The sequence below is a fragment of the Neovison vison genome, chromosome 14 (genome assembly GCF_020171115.1).
Source record: "Neovison vison isolate M4711 chromosome 14, ASM_NN_V1, whole genome shotgun sequence".
NCBI lineage: Eukaryota > Metazoa > Chordata > Mammalia > Carnivora > Mustelidae > Neogale > Neogale vison.
Genome location: NC_058104.1, coordinates 17,590,626 through 17,605,104, shown reverse-complemented (window position 1 = coordinate 17,605,104; position 14,479 = coordinate 17,590,626). Strand labels below are relative to the sequence as shown.

General features: G+C 55.8%; 1 protein-coding gene across 1 annotated transcript; it reads left to right on the top strand.

The window, feature by feature from the left end:
* The first annotated feature begins 7,003 nt into the window (after positions 1-7,003).
* On the top strand, positions 7,004-13,375 carry PRSS27 (serine protease 27). The gene is given in 7 exon segments (XM_044232954.1): positions 7,004-7,127; positions 7,130-7,366; positions 10,234-10,260; positions 10,898-11,060; positions 11,805-12,076; positions 12,379-12,548; positions 12,995-13,375. Coding segments are annotated over 7 exon segments (1,287 nt in total). The 3' UTR covers positions 13,289-13,375.
* Positions 13,376-14,479: the final 1,104 nt, after the last annotated feature.

Here is a 14,479-nt window from a genome sequence, read left to right as displayed (position 1 = left end):
CAGGTACCCTTCTCAGCTCACCCAGGTGTGGTACCCTCTGCTCTTATGCCCCAATCTCTCTTCAAACACACATATGCTTTCTTTTTTTTTTCAATTTTTTAAAAAAATTTATAAACATATAATATATTATTAGCCCCAGGGTATAGGTGGGTCGCCAAAAGTTGCACTCACCATAGCACATACCCTCCCCAACGTCCATAACCCCACCACCCTCTCCCTACCTCCCTCCCTCGGCCACCCTCAGTTTGTTTTGTGAAATTAAGAGTCTCTTATGGTTTGTCTCTCTCCCGATCCCATCTTGTTTCATTTATTCTTTTCCTACCCCCCAAATCTCCCACGTTGCATCTCCACTTCCTCATATCAGAGAGATCATATGATAGTTGTCTTTCTCCAGCTCTCTCTCTTTCATTCACACACTCTATTTTGAAATTCTACCCAAATTTGTCTAGTTGAATGTATGACTCAAAATCATTCCATAGGACAAATTAAAAAAAAAATAAAACTGCACAAGTTGGGGGAGTGCCAGGCAGAGGGAGAGGGAGAAGCAGGCTCCCTGCAGAGCAGGGGATATGGGGCCCAATCCCAGGATTCCAGAATCATGACCCAAGCGAAAGGCAGTCACTCAACCAACTGAGCGACCCAAGCGCCCATTGTTTTAATCTTTATGACATTTGTATTCTGTTTTTGTATTCCAGGGTTGTAAACACATTCTATATTTTCTTCCAATATGCTTATAGTTAAGGGTTTTTTTTTTAAAGATTTTATTTGTTTATTTGACAGACAGAGATCACAAGTAGACAGAGAGGCAGGCAGAGAGAGAGAGAGAGAGGGAAGCAGGCTCCCTGCTGAGCAGAGAGCCCGATGCGGGACTCGATCCCAGGACCCTGAGATCATGACCTGAGCCGAAGGCAGCGGCTTAACCCACTGAGCCACCCAGGCGCCCCTATAGTTAAGGGTTTTAAAAACATTTTTGTGGAAAGTATTTTTATGTATCAGCTAACTTTTTTTTTCAATGATGCTTACTGAATAATAATTTCATTCCCCCACTGATTTAAAGTGACATTGAAATAAGATACATCTGCATGTATCTATTAGGAATATACACAATATATAAAGAAAGATTAGGGATACAGAAAAACTGTCTGATCTCACTTATATGTGAAATCTGAAAAGGTCATTCACAGGAGCAGAGTGGTGGTTGCTGGGGCTGCAGGTGGGGGAAATGGGGAGACAATGGTCAAAAGGTGCAAAATTCTGGTTATAAGATGAATAAATTCTAGGGATCTAATGTACAGCACAGACACTGTAGTTAATAATAGTTAATAGTTAATAAAATAGTTAATAAATAGTTAATAAAATGCTTAAAATCTGCTAAGAGATTACACCTCAAGTGTTCTCACAGCACACACACAAAGGTTACTACAGGAGGTGATGGATATGTTAATTAGCTTGATTGTGGTAATCATGTCACAATGTATATATATATGAGACCACACTGTACGCCTTAAAGATATACCACTTTTTGGGACGCCTGGGTGGCTCAGTTGGTTAAGCAGCTGCCTTCGGCTCAGGTCATGATCCCAGCGTCCTGGGATCGAGTCCCGCATCCGGCTCCTTGCTCAGCAGGGAGCCTGCTTCTCCCTCTGTTTCTGTCTGCCTGTGCTCACTCTCTCTCCCTCTCTCTCTCTGAAAAATAAATAAAATCTTTAAAAAAAAAAAAAAAGATATACCATTTTTATTTGTTTATTTATATTTCAATAATACTGGATGAATAAATAAATAGACAAATAAATGTTTATAATAGAGAAAAAGAGAAAGGATGAACAAACTCTACAATTTAGCAAAAGTGAATCTATTTTTCACATTTTGCAAGGTCATTTCATTGGCAGAGCGGTGGATCTGGTTCTTCTGTCCCTGAGTAGGTTTTCTAGAGATATCAGAGAAAACAACTGCCCTTGTTTATGAATTCTGAGAAAATCTGGAGAATCTCATGGTGGACATAGGTGACAGGTCACATGACATCTGTCCTTATCCTGCAGCACGTTCTCAGCTCACCCAGGTGTGCACCATTTCTCTCATTAAAATTTCTCAACACCAACTCCCCCAAGAAGAAAGTCCCACAAGCTCTTAAAAGACCATATTTGACCCTGAGGCTTGGTCTTTTGTGGACATGTTGTGATTTGTTGGACACCTGTTCAGGATAATGGTTCTGTGGCGATCTCTGAGCACCCAAGTATCCAAAAGTATAAAAGGTTTAGTCCAAGAACAGTCACAGCTATTGTGAGAAAGGGGAGGAGTATATTTTTTCTTCAATGTTTTAGTCAAACAAGGCCTACCTAGGAGAATGAGTGTCGAGGGCTGGTCAGATTGGTCAACTTTCTCAAATGGCTTCTAAAAACTAGGATGCCTGGGTGGCTCAGTGGGTTAAGCCTCTGCCTTCGGCTCAGGTCATGATCTCAGGGTCCTGGGATCCAGCCCCGCATCAGGCTCTCTGCTCAGTGGGGAGCCTGCTTCCTCTTCTCTCTCTGCCTTGATCTCTTTCTCTCTCTCTGTCAAAAAACTTTAAAAACTTTTTAAAAAAGCAAAAAAACCCCCACCTAATGGTTGGTTTTTTTTTTTTAAAGATTTTATTTATTTATTTGACAGAGAGAGATCACAAGTAGGCAGAGAAGCAGGCAGAGAGAGAGGAGGAAGCAGGCTCCCCGCTGAGCAGAGAGCCCGATGCGGGACTTCATCCCAGGACCCTGAGATCACGACCCGAGCCGAAGGCAGCGGCTTAACCCACTGAGCCACCCAGGCGTCCCCTAATGGTTGGTTTTACCTCTTTTTTGGGTCAGAATCAAAGATAAATTACAGGTTTTACAGGTACACAACTTTTTATACAGATTTTATTTATTTATTTGAGAGAGAGAGCACGAGCAGGGTGAGGCTCAAAGGGAGATGGAGAAGCAGACTCCCTGTTGATCATGGAGCCCATGAGGACTCAATCCCAGGACCTTTAGTCTGAGACCTTCCTCTGGCTTCTCTTAAAGGGCAAGGCCTATGGGCAATCCATTCTCTTAGTTTCATTTATCTGACATTGTGTTTTTCCTCTCATTCTTGAAGAGTATTTTCATAGGACATGGGTTTTATGGGGTTTTGGGTGGACAATATCATCAACGCCACTACCATCATTATCATGGTATTCCAACATGAAGGGGGTCCACTGTCTTCTGGCCTCCCTTACTTCTCAGGAGAAGTCAGCATGTTATACAAGCTTGAATGAAGGGAAGGTTCTTTAGATTCCCAGCTTTCTACAGATAAGAAACAGGTTGGCAGGGATGCCTGGCTGGCTCAGTGGGTTAAGCCACTGCCTTCGGCTCAGGTCATGATCTCAGGGTCCTGGGATCGAGTCCCTCATCGGGCTCTCTGCTCAGCAGGGAGTCTGCTTCTCTCTCTCTCTCTCTGCCTGCCTCTCTGTCTACTTGTGATCTCTCTCAGTCAAATAATAAATAAATAAATCTTAAAAAAAAAAAAAGAAACAGGTTGGCAGAGAAAATTATCCTACTATAGACACAGATGGTTTCCTAGGGAAAAGGACAGATGATTCAGAAACCAGAGCCCAAAGCCCGGAGGGTGGTACGGAGAGTCATGAAGAATGACTTCCAGGGACTCCAGACAAGCCACACTCCCTGCTTCCAGTCGGAGAAAGTAGCACCATGTGCCCAGCTGGATTTCAGAACTGCTATGGACCAGCAACGCTTTGTGTGGTTACAGATGATGGCTGCCCTGTCCCTTCCTCGCTGTGTGTATGTTGGGATCCCAGAATGGGATGAGGCTTCAGGGCCATTGGGCACACCTTGCAGTGTATTTCCCGTGTTTCCTAACTTGACTCCCTGAAGTTAATGATTGCTTTTGTTGGTGGTGTTCATTTCCTTTGTACCTACCCACACTTTCCTGTTCTGTACAAGGTCAATCCCATTAGGGACTACATCAGTTACTCCTTCTCCTTGTTCACCACATCCCTCCATGAGATGCCCTCCTCTCTGGGACATCCCGTTAGCCGTTATCCTTGGAATGCCGTTTGTCCTTCTCCTGGAGTGTACTCCTTGTCCCGGATCTCACGTCTTCCTCTGTCTCGGCTTCCATCTTGTTTTGGTGGAGCACATCCTTTGGTCAGTTCATGAGACTGAAAAGAGCATGCAGCGGCAGATGGCATGATGGTGACGATGTTGGCATTCCTGTTGCTTGTGTCCCAGTGTTGCAGTGAGGACTCCCTGCCCTCTCTGCTTGGAGCACAGTTGTCCCTCCAGCTCCCACCCCCACCAGCATCCTAGAGGGTCCCTTCACCACTCTTCTGCGTTGGAGCTCCATGTTCCGCAGCACACATTTCCTAAATTCCTTGCTGTACTCCCACAGTCAGACAGCATCTCTCCTCGAATAGCTTCCCAAGGACAGTGCATGGGGACTACATTTTTTGAGATGTCCCTTGTCTGAAATTGTCTTTATTTGACTCTCATGTTCACAAAGAGTGTGGTGGTTATTGCTTCTTACTGACTGGTATCTTTCCCTCTTCCTTTCTATTAACAAACTGTCCTGGGGGCACCCGGGTGGCTTGGCCAGTTAAGCATCAGCCTTTGGCTTGGGTCATGATCTTGGGGTCCTGGGATGAACCTCACATCAGACTCTCTACTCAGTGGCTCTCTCCTTCTCCCTCTCCCACTCCCCCTGGTTGTGCTCTTTCTCTTTCTCTCTCTCAAATAAATACATAAATACAATCTTTATTTAAAAAAAAAAATTCTGGGGGCGCCTGGGTGGCTCAGTGGGTTAAGCTGCTGCCTTCGGCTCAGGTCATGATCTCAGGGTCCTGGGATCGAGTCCCGCATCGGGCTCTCTGCTCAGCAGGGAGCCTGCTTCCTCCTCTCTCTCTCTCTCTGCCTGCCTCTCTGCCTACTTGTGATCTCTCTCTGTCAAATAAATAAATAAAATCTTTAAAAAAAAAAAATTCTGTCCTGTGGCCATGTGGCAGCATTTGACCAGCCTGGGGCAATCACATGGCCAGGAGACAAGTTGGCCATTTAATGTCCTTTCCTGGGGTGGTTCATCTGAATGGGGCAGAAAAGGAGCTCTGTTCCTCTCAACGGCTTTCCTTAGGGGAAGCCATTCTGGCTGGCAGCCACATTCCTGGCTTGGGGAGTCATCCTGGGCACCGCAGAGAGAGGCAGAGAGCATCCTGGGAACAGAGAGCCAAAGTCAGCCACCCAGGGTCCTGCCTCTCTTCCTTCAACTGGAACATCGCAGCAAGGTCGCACGGAATGGGTCCCGCCAAGCCACCAAATGTTCCATGAACATCCCTTGTGTTCCACGAATCTAAGCTGCCTTCCTGTCACTTGCTTTCAAAAGAAATCACCCGATCACAGACATGTTCCCCAGCTAGTCACTGCTGAACATTCTGCCTCTTTTTCTTTTGGATGCTGGACGATGTCGCTGCTGTTGTTCTAGAACTGAAAACGTCTTTATACTTGGGAATTCTACTCATGGCCAGACTAATTTCTGTTTTGTTGATTTGTTTGGTGTTTTTGGTTTGTTTGTTTGTTTTTGCCATATAAACACAACGTGAAACGTGACCCACTAACACGTTTCTGCCCACTCTGTATTTCGGAGTTTCCTCTTGGAATAGCCTGCCAGCAGCCAAGTCGTTGCACCAAAGAAAATACCTCTTTTAAAAAGCTGAAGCCACGGACCGACCAGCCGGCTCCCGGGAAAGCTGCTCCCACCAGCCCCCCACTTCCGCATGGCCCCGACATGCAGCATTCCTCCGCCACCTGCTAACTCCCGGCGGGAGAACCTGCCTCTCCCGGCAGGCTCTGATTTGCATTTACTTGACTAAGGAGGCCGGACCTTTCTCAGTAAAGCCTATTAGTCAAATCGGTTGTCGTTTCGAAACACTTTCCACAATTCGCGATTAGACGTTTTTCCCCGTAAAGAATGCCTCGTGGTTTCCACTCCGGGAGCTGCGTCTGTTTTGTCCGCCTCGACGGTCCCGGTGGCTGGGTCGGTGGTGGCGCGCACGGCCTGCGCTCAGGAAACCGTGCGCAAGGGACGAACCGGCGAACGAACTGGGGGTGACGACCCCCCGCAGGGGGACCAAAGCTAGAACCCGGGGCGGGGAGGGGTGCCCAGGAGACACCGGGTCCGCGCGCCCCGCCCTGCAGCCCGCGGCCACCAGGGGGCAGGCCCGCGCCGGCCGACTGCGCCACGCGGGCCGGGGCCGGGGGCCGCCGCACACCTAGCACGCCCCGCGGCTGGCGACCCCGGCCCCACTCACTCCCAGTCCGCGCCCGCACCCGCTGCGCAGGCGGGGGAACCGAGACAGGGCTCCGTCCGCGGCCCGGCGCCCACCCGCCGGGGCTGGCGGGGCCGACCGCACCCGGTCCCGAGCCGGGACCCCGCGGCCCGGGCGGGGAGCGGCTGCCCCAGCCCCGAGTCCGGCCCTGACGTCAGCCCCGTGCCCCAAATAACTTCCTCTGGGGACTCTTCCGCCGCGGCCGCACGTCCCGGAGCCCGGCAGCCGCGCCCACCGGCCCGGTCTTCCCAGAACGAGCTTCCGCCCCGCCCGCCCCGGCCCTCGGGTGCCGGGAAGCCCCTCCGCCCACGACGCGCGGTAGAATGGTGCAGCCCCGGGGAGGGGACCGGGGTCGGGCCCACCCTAGTTGGGGGGGTTCCGGGACGCAGGTCCTCCCGGGGCAAGGGCCCGTGAGGGATGCTGGGGCCAGGTAGGGATACTGCCCCCACACCCGCAGCGCACCCCTGCCCTTGGTTCTGTAAGCACGGGTGACCCGGACTTCTCCGTGTCCCCGTCCTCATCAGGGTAAACCACAGACCTGATGCCCTGATACCAAGTTGGTGCTCAATAAATCAATGAATGAACCAATGAATGAATGAAAGAAACAGGGAGGGTGGTGGGCCTGCTGCCATCAGCTTATGTGGGGCCTGTGGCCAGTTGGGGGGTGTCTGGTTAGTGATGGTGGAATCCCAGACCACAAGCACCTAAATGGGGCGGGCACACCCCTGCCCCAAGACTCTAAGGTATTTTGGGGCCAGGGGTCTGCTCTCTTGGGGTTCAGGCACAGGTCATGGAGAAGTTGGAGTTCTGGGGCACCTCCTTCCGCTGAGAGGAGCTGGGCGGGCCGGGCCAACAGGTCGGGCGGCATAGCCAAGCCGACACTCACCTCCAGCATAAAACCCCACTTCATGGAGCCCTGCACCTTGAGCCAGTGCTCACGGACCTCTGGCCCCCACTGCGCCCCGGCCTAGTGCCCTCACCAGGCTGAGACCATGAGGTGGCGGCCAGCCATGGCCCTGCTCCTGTGGCTGCTGTGGTTTGGTGAGTACTGGGTGATGCAGAAAGGTGGTCCGCCTCCTGCCCAGAGGGGCGCCCTCTGGGCTACCTGGGGCTCGAGAAAATCCCCCACTCCCCAGCCAGACCTGGGGCTGCAGTGCCGGCCTCCCTTTCCCGCCCAGCGGGCACTGCTGGGCAGGGGGGAAGGCTCCAAGGTTCACTCTTGGGGCAGCGACGTGCGGAAGGCAGGATGAGGCTGGGGGCACAGGTCCAGGAGGACCCTGTGGCAGAAACATGTGAGGGGCTCTCCTCCCTCTGCCCCCCGCCCCCATTCTCTCTGTTGCTCTGTTGTTGAGCCAAGCTCTGGATTTGGGGTTTCTGCTTCCTCCCATCTCAGTCTCTTCCCATCCCCAGATAAAGACACAGGGCTGCATGTGTGCAGGATCTGGACTTGGGGCCCCCAGATTCCAAAGCCTTGGATCACCTTATGCTGGGTGGGGGGAGGGGTGGCTGAGATGCCACCTGAGCCTGGGAACCCTCAGGAGGCAGGAAGGTGTTCACCGTAGAGTGGTGGGCGAGGGATGCAGGCTCTTGCCCCCCGCTGGGCAGGGAGGATGTGTGGGGAGGAGCAAGGCCTGCCTCTCTTTCCCCTCTCCCAACCCTGAGTCAGGGTCAGCAGGTGCCAGCCTGGGGGACCCCACCTGCCAGGCCCCTTCCCACAGGGCAGGCTGCTCCCTGCCCAGGAAACACTCCCGCATTCCTGGGCTAGCCTGGCCAGCCCGGTGCCACCTCACTTCCCTGTCCTCAAGTCACCTCCCAGCACTGGGCCAGGTCACCCCAGGCCTCGACTCTGCCGGGGCTCCAGGCTTCCTACCAGGGGTCAGAGGACACCAGGGTGGCACTTCAGTGGGGAGGCCCCCGTCTCCCCAGGCTCCACGGGGCCTCCCCAACCCTCGCTGCCTGCCTTCTGCCTCCTGGCTTCCTGGCACAGGCATAATGACATTTTTGGAGGGAGCCCATCTCCCCTTGGGGTGTAATGCCATGATTGCTCCTAATGGGGTGAGTAATCACGGTCATTGCCAAAGTGGAAACAGCAGTGTGCATCCACAAACAGCTGTGAGCAGGAGCTGTGGGCTCCTTCAATGCCATCCTCACCCCCCCACCTACTAGAAGCTTGGGTCTCTCCCATCCCCACCAGCCGAGCCTGACCAGCTATAGGAGGATGGGAACCTTGGCCCAAACGCGGGGTCTAACACCCCAGGTGGCTCACCCAGCCCCTGACAGGACACCCACCCTGCAGAGCCCAGGACTCCACAGTATGCCTTCCTGGTCAGCCCAGCCCCCACAGCTGTTCTCTTTCTCTCTATACATTCCCTGGGCTCAGGGCCCCTGGAAGGGGGCTCCGCCTGGATTGAGCTCCTGGGTCCCTAGGTGAATTGAGACCATGATTCTCCCTCCACAGTGAGGTGGGCAGAGCTCTGTGTGGCCCAGCAAGAGGACGGAGAGCTCAGGAGCAGGAGGCAGGCTTCCTAGACAGACTGCACAAGCCAGGAGGGCTGCTCGGAGGCAGTGGCATTTCACTTGGGACTCGTAGGATTCACACGAGTAGGGACTAGGAGGAAAGGGCCTCTAGGCAGAGGGGTGTTTTTAGTAAGCACCCAGAGGTCAGAAGGCTCAGCCTCTAGGAGAAGCAGAGAGTTGCATGAAGCTGGGTTGAGGAGTCTGCAAAGACTCAAGAGGGAGGTCCACCGGGCCACAGGAGTGCGTACTTGATCCTGGGTGCAGACAGCAGACCCAGCTGCATGTAAGGGAAGGGGGGCTGGCTGTGGGGGTAACCAGAAGGCCCTGGAGAATCTGCACAGGGAGGGAATGAGCCTGAAGGGACGTCAGTGCCCACGAGGATTGGGGTGAGCTGATGCATCAACCAAGAGCAGAGCCATCAGGGCTTAGGAAGAGCAGCTGGTCGGGTGTCTTCAGTCCAATTAAATTATTTTATACTAGGTAAAGGGGGCTGGAGGGAATAACCCTCCCAGGGGACACCTGCACTCTAGAAGGGCATCTGTTAACACAAATCAGGCACTGGAATGTCCAGGGCAGACTTTCTGTCCCCATCACCGGCCTGGGCAGCACGCCTGCCCCCACACTTCTGCCTGGCACCCTTGCTTCGAAAACAGTCAGTCCTGCCTGTGCCTGCTCAGCCCCCTGGGGCTACCTCCTCCCCATCACAGCTTCATCGTCTAACCCCACCTTCAGCACTGGGAAGCACACCCCCAGAACGGTGCTCTAGCAGGAAGCATAGGGGGCCTTGTAAAAGCCCCCAAAATCATGGAGAAGCATGGCTCCGCCCCTGCAGCCCCTCCCCTTTGGGGGCCTGCTGACCTTTTCTGGTGAGAATGAACTTGCCACACCCTCACTGGACAGCTTCTCCCCACCTCAACTCTGATCAGGTTCCCAAACCCCCAGTCAACCAGATACGCTGGAGGCGCTGGGAGACTGGCAGCTATTTCTAGAGTGTTGCTGACACTGGGCTGTGGTGGAAGTTTCCTGTGTGCCTCACTGTGTCCAGAGATGTGAGGGGTGACGGGTCCTGGGGATACAGACTCTACTCCGACCCCTCTGCCTTCTCCCCTGGGGGGGGTGGCCCAGCAGGGGGGTCTCAGGCTCCAACTACAGAACACACTGAGATGCCGGACAGGTGTTCGGTACTTAGGGGTCTGGAATCTTGGGAGGACTGACCCATGATGCCACTGGCTGGCTTCTCTCTACTCCCTGGAGACCGCAGAGACTTGAGCAAGACTCTGGGAAGAACCCTAAGGAGGAGGAGGGGCTGCCCTGACCAGCAGTGGTCAGAGGAGAGGCAGACCTTGGCTTTGGCAAAGCAGGCTGATCACCCCCTTTTTTCTCACCTCCAGGGACTCAGGGAGTTGCGGCATCAAGTGGTAAGCATCTGAGGCCCTTGGATGGGGTCAAGGGCAGGGGCCCGTCTGAGAGCAGCAAGACTGGCCAGAGGCTCGCACACACCCCAGGAGCGAGGCCCAGAATCCAATCTTTCTGTGGCTCCACAGAAAGAGCCAAGACAGGAGAGGAGGAAGGCCTGACAGGCGGTGCAGCGGACACGGGAGCCCAGCGAGGCATGACGCACAGGGGAGGCGGGCAGGGAAGCACGACAGCGGAGAGGCTAAGGGCCATCTAAAATCGTTCTGCCGTAACAGTAACAGACGCCGCAGGGTCACCTATGTGTGTGGGACTGTTCCAGTGCCTGCTGTCTCTCCCGGAGCCTGTTTGCCGGGCCCTGGGTCAAGACCTTTCCAAGAATTATCTGAATCCTCTCCATGTCTCATGACTGGGGAGGTAGGCCTGAGGTCACCATTTCAGAGGTGAAGGGCGGGGGAGGGGGGCTTTCCCACAGCCAGGAGGCGTCTGCCTGTGACCGGTTGTCCACCCCCTTGACCTGCCCAAGGTCTCCCCGCAGGTCAAGGGTAAAGAGGGCCCAAAATTGGGCAGAAAGTGGAAACGGGAGTGTGGGGCTAGGAACCAGAAGGACTCCCAGTGAATGCCGCCCTGGCTTTGCCCTAGTGTGCGGGCGCCCGAGAATGCTGAACCGGATGGTGGGCGGCCAGGACGCCTTGGAGGGCGAGTGGCCCTGGCAGGTCAGCATCCAGCGCAATGGAAGCCACTTCTGCGGGGGCAGCCTCATCACAGAGCGCTGGGTCCTCACGGCTGCGCACTGTTTCTCCAAGTGAGTCAGCGGGCCCCAGGCTCCCTCCACACCCAGCACCTCGGACAGCACCGTGGTCCAAAGGGAACCCCCCCCCCCCACTGGTCTCACCAGTGAGGCACTCTGCCAGGCCTGGGGCCATGGCCCTGGGATGCTTGCAGGCTCAGCCCACATCCTGGCTCTCTTCCCTGCCCCCCTCCCACACCTCAAATCCAGGACACTCCCTTTCCGATTGGGACTTGGGTTCCAGAGGAGCCTGAGGGCTGAGGTCCCCCACACCACCAGACTTGGAGTGGCCTGGCCCCAGACCCCCACCTGGTCTTCTTGCCTCACCAGTGCTGCGATGCTTTGACATCTGAGGTTCAGAAATGTGGGCTCAGAGGGAGCAGGCCCTTTGCTCAAGGAAGGCTCGCAGGCTGGCCCCCAGCGGGAGCCTGGGGGTGGCAACTCTGCCAACCCTCCCAAGTAGGGACAGTCACAGAGGAGGAAACTGAGTCCCAGGGAACGTGCCGGGTGACTTGCCCAAGGCCATCGGGCTCGCCAAGGGTGTACATTCAAGTCAGGAATTAAAGCTGCTTCAGCTTCTAACCCCACCGTACGCCCCCTTGGGAAGGACGATTCCGAGGACTTCAGGCAGGCACGGTGGCCCACGGTGAGGGGACTGGTCTCAGAGGGACCACGAAGCCCCTTCCTGTTTTGAAGGTCCGTCCGACCCCTCCCAGTCTCTCTTCTGCCTCACACCAGCCCTCTGCTCTTTCCCACCAGCACCTCCCAGACAGCCCTGTACCAGGTCCTGCTTGGGGCACGGCAGCTGGTGAGGCCAGGCCCACACGCCGTGTACGCCCGGGTGAAGCGGGTGGAGAGCAACCCCCTGTACCAAGGCATGGCCTCCAGTGCCGACGTGGCCTTGGTGGAGCTGGATACCCCGGTGACCTTCACCAACTATATCCTCCCCGTGTGTGTGCCTGACTCCTCGGTTGTCTTTGAGACAGGCTTGAACTGTTGGGTCACCGGCTGGGGCAGCCCCAGTGAGGAAGGTAATGGGGCAGAGCCGGGGGAGGGTGGGGACAGGCCTGCAGAAGGGCAGTGTGTATGGGGGGAACCACTGCGACCAACACTCTTTTTGACTGGTATGCGTGCATCTCTCCTCCGACGGGGCGAGGGGGTGAAGTGAGCTCCAAGGAGCCGTGGGCAAGCAGGGAGAAGGGGGGCAGCAAGAGTCCAGGTCCAACCCAAGCAAGAAACGAGGAGGGACAGAGCTGTGGTTCTTAAGAACGCAGGCCCGTGGGGTGCTCGGTAAGCCAGCGCGCTGACCTGCAGGCTGTCCCGCCCCTCCCAGACCGCCTGCCCAACCCGCGGGTCCTGCAGAAGCTCGCAGTGCCCATCATCGACACGCCCAGGTGCAACCTGCTCTACAGCAAAGATGCCGAGTCCGGCTTCCAGCCGAAAGCCATCAAGGATGACATGTTGTGTGCTGGCTTTGCCGAGGGCAAGAAGGACGCCTGCAAGGTAGGGGCTGGGTGGGCTGTGCCCGAGGCCGAGCCCTGCTCCCTAAGTCCAGGTCAAGGTGGGAGCCAGCCTGGCTGGGTCCAGGAGGCCCCTATAGGCGGGTCTGCCCCAGAGCCTGGCATTCCATCAGTTGGGAAGCGCAGGCCCCGGGACCCCACCCAGTACGGCCATCCAGTTCACTGGTGTGCAGTGTGCCAGCAACCTTTGAAAGCCCCTTGGAGGCGAATCAGAACAGGCGGTCTCGGGGTGCTAGGGAAATGGGCACCCCAGAGAAGAAAAGGAAAGACCAGCCAGCAGGTGGTGGGGTGGGGGGGTCCCAGATAGGGACGCTCCTGGAGGAGCAAGGAGGGGGACAAGGAGAGGCAGAGTGGGTGCGGGCACCTGGGTGTCACAGAGGCTGGCTCTTGGGCCCGTGGACTCTGATCGTGCCTCTGCTTCTCTCACAGGGCGACTCAGGGGGACCCCTGGTGTGCCTGGTGGGTCGGTCGTGGCTGCAGGCGGGGGTGATCAGCTGGGGCGAGGGCTGTGCTCGCAGGAACCGCCCAGGTGTCTACATCCGGGTCACCTCCCACCATGCCTGGATCCATCACATCATCCCAGAACTACAATTCCAAAAGGCCGGGACGGGTGGCCTGATGCGGGGGCCCCGGGGCCAGCAGCCCTCCGTTCAGAACTCTGTGCCCGGGCTGGTAGCCCACGCAGTCCTCTGGGCCCTTGCAGCCCTGCTCACCCTCCTCTGAGCCCCGGGATCCATGATGTACATTTGTAAATAGCGCTCCCATTCTCTCCCGCCAAACACCCATTTTTTATTTATGTTCACCCTCCAATAAAAGCCCAACCTCAGTGCTGGCTCCGAGGTGCCTTGGGGGGAGGTGGGTGGCGGCACACCAGATCAGGGGTGGGGGGCTGCTGCAGCACTGGGCTGGGGCAGAGGCTCCCCAAGGGGAAGGGAGCTGCGGCAGGTGCACAGGACACCTGTCCCCCGGCCCCCACACAGGGGCTTCCCTGCTCCCAGCCCTGCCCCAGCGTCTGCCAGTAGCATCCTCACTGTATGCACTGAAGGGCACCCCTGGGGGTAGCAACAGATACCAGCAGAAAAAAACGGGGGCCCCATGGAGGGTCCTAGAGAAGGAAGGCTTTGCTCTCCCATGGCCCCCATGGCCTGTGTCTGAATCACAGACACAGAAGATTCCTCTAAATCTTCTCACCAGCAGGGTGACTCGCCCAAGGCTGTGCTTTCCTACTGCAATGTCAGGGGTGACTCGAGGGCTGTTCCTGGTGCCCTGGGCCCCCTCAGGGACTCCTTGTTCCCCTGGTACCTCTTGGCTCCTGGCTCCTTTTCCTCCACACCCTCCCTCAGCATTGACTTCCCAGGGATGAGCCCCAAACTGCAGGAAGTAGAGGGGCTGGAACTGGGGCCCACATCTGACACCGGAGAAGTTGTGACCTTCTCTTAGCCCTGAGAAGAGCATCCCCACCTGCCTTTCAGAGGTGATCGGACAGTGGTTAACTCACCGAGGTCAAGGCAGGGAGAGGTGGAGACACAGATCCTGTTCCTGGGCTCCCATGCCCACATATCTCCCTCATAGGTTCCAACCCCCGCTTCCAACAGCCTGGCGGACAGCTATGCTGGGCCACCAGCCCTGACACCCCGGGAGGCCAGACCTCCCTAAGCCTCAGGGATGCAGGGACTAGCACGAGCCCCAAGTTTACACACTGCCTGGGCAGGTCACTCACGACCTTGGAGGTGAGCAGAACGGGTTCCTCCTGCCCAGGCCAGGCTCCACTTCCTTCTTCCATCCCCAGGATTTAGGGTTTAGGCCAGACCAGCCAGAGTCCTCAGTGGTTTGTGCAAGGATCCCCAAGAACTCAGAAATGAACTAGAACCCATCACCAGCCCCCCCAAGCTCTGCAGCCACCCCTGCTTCCCA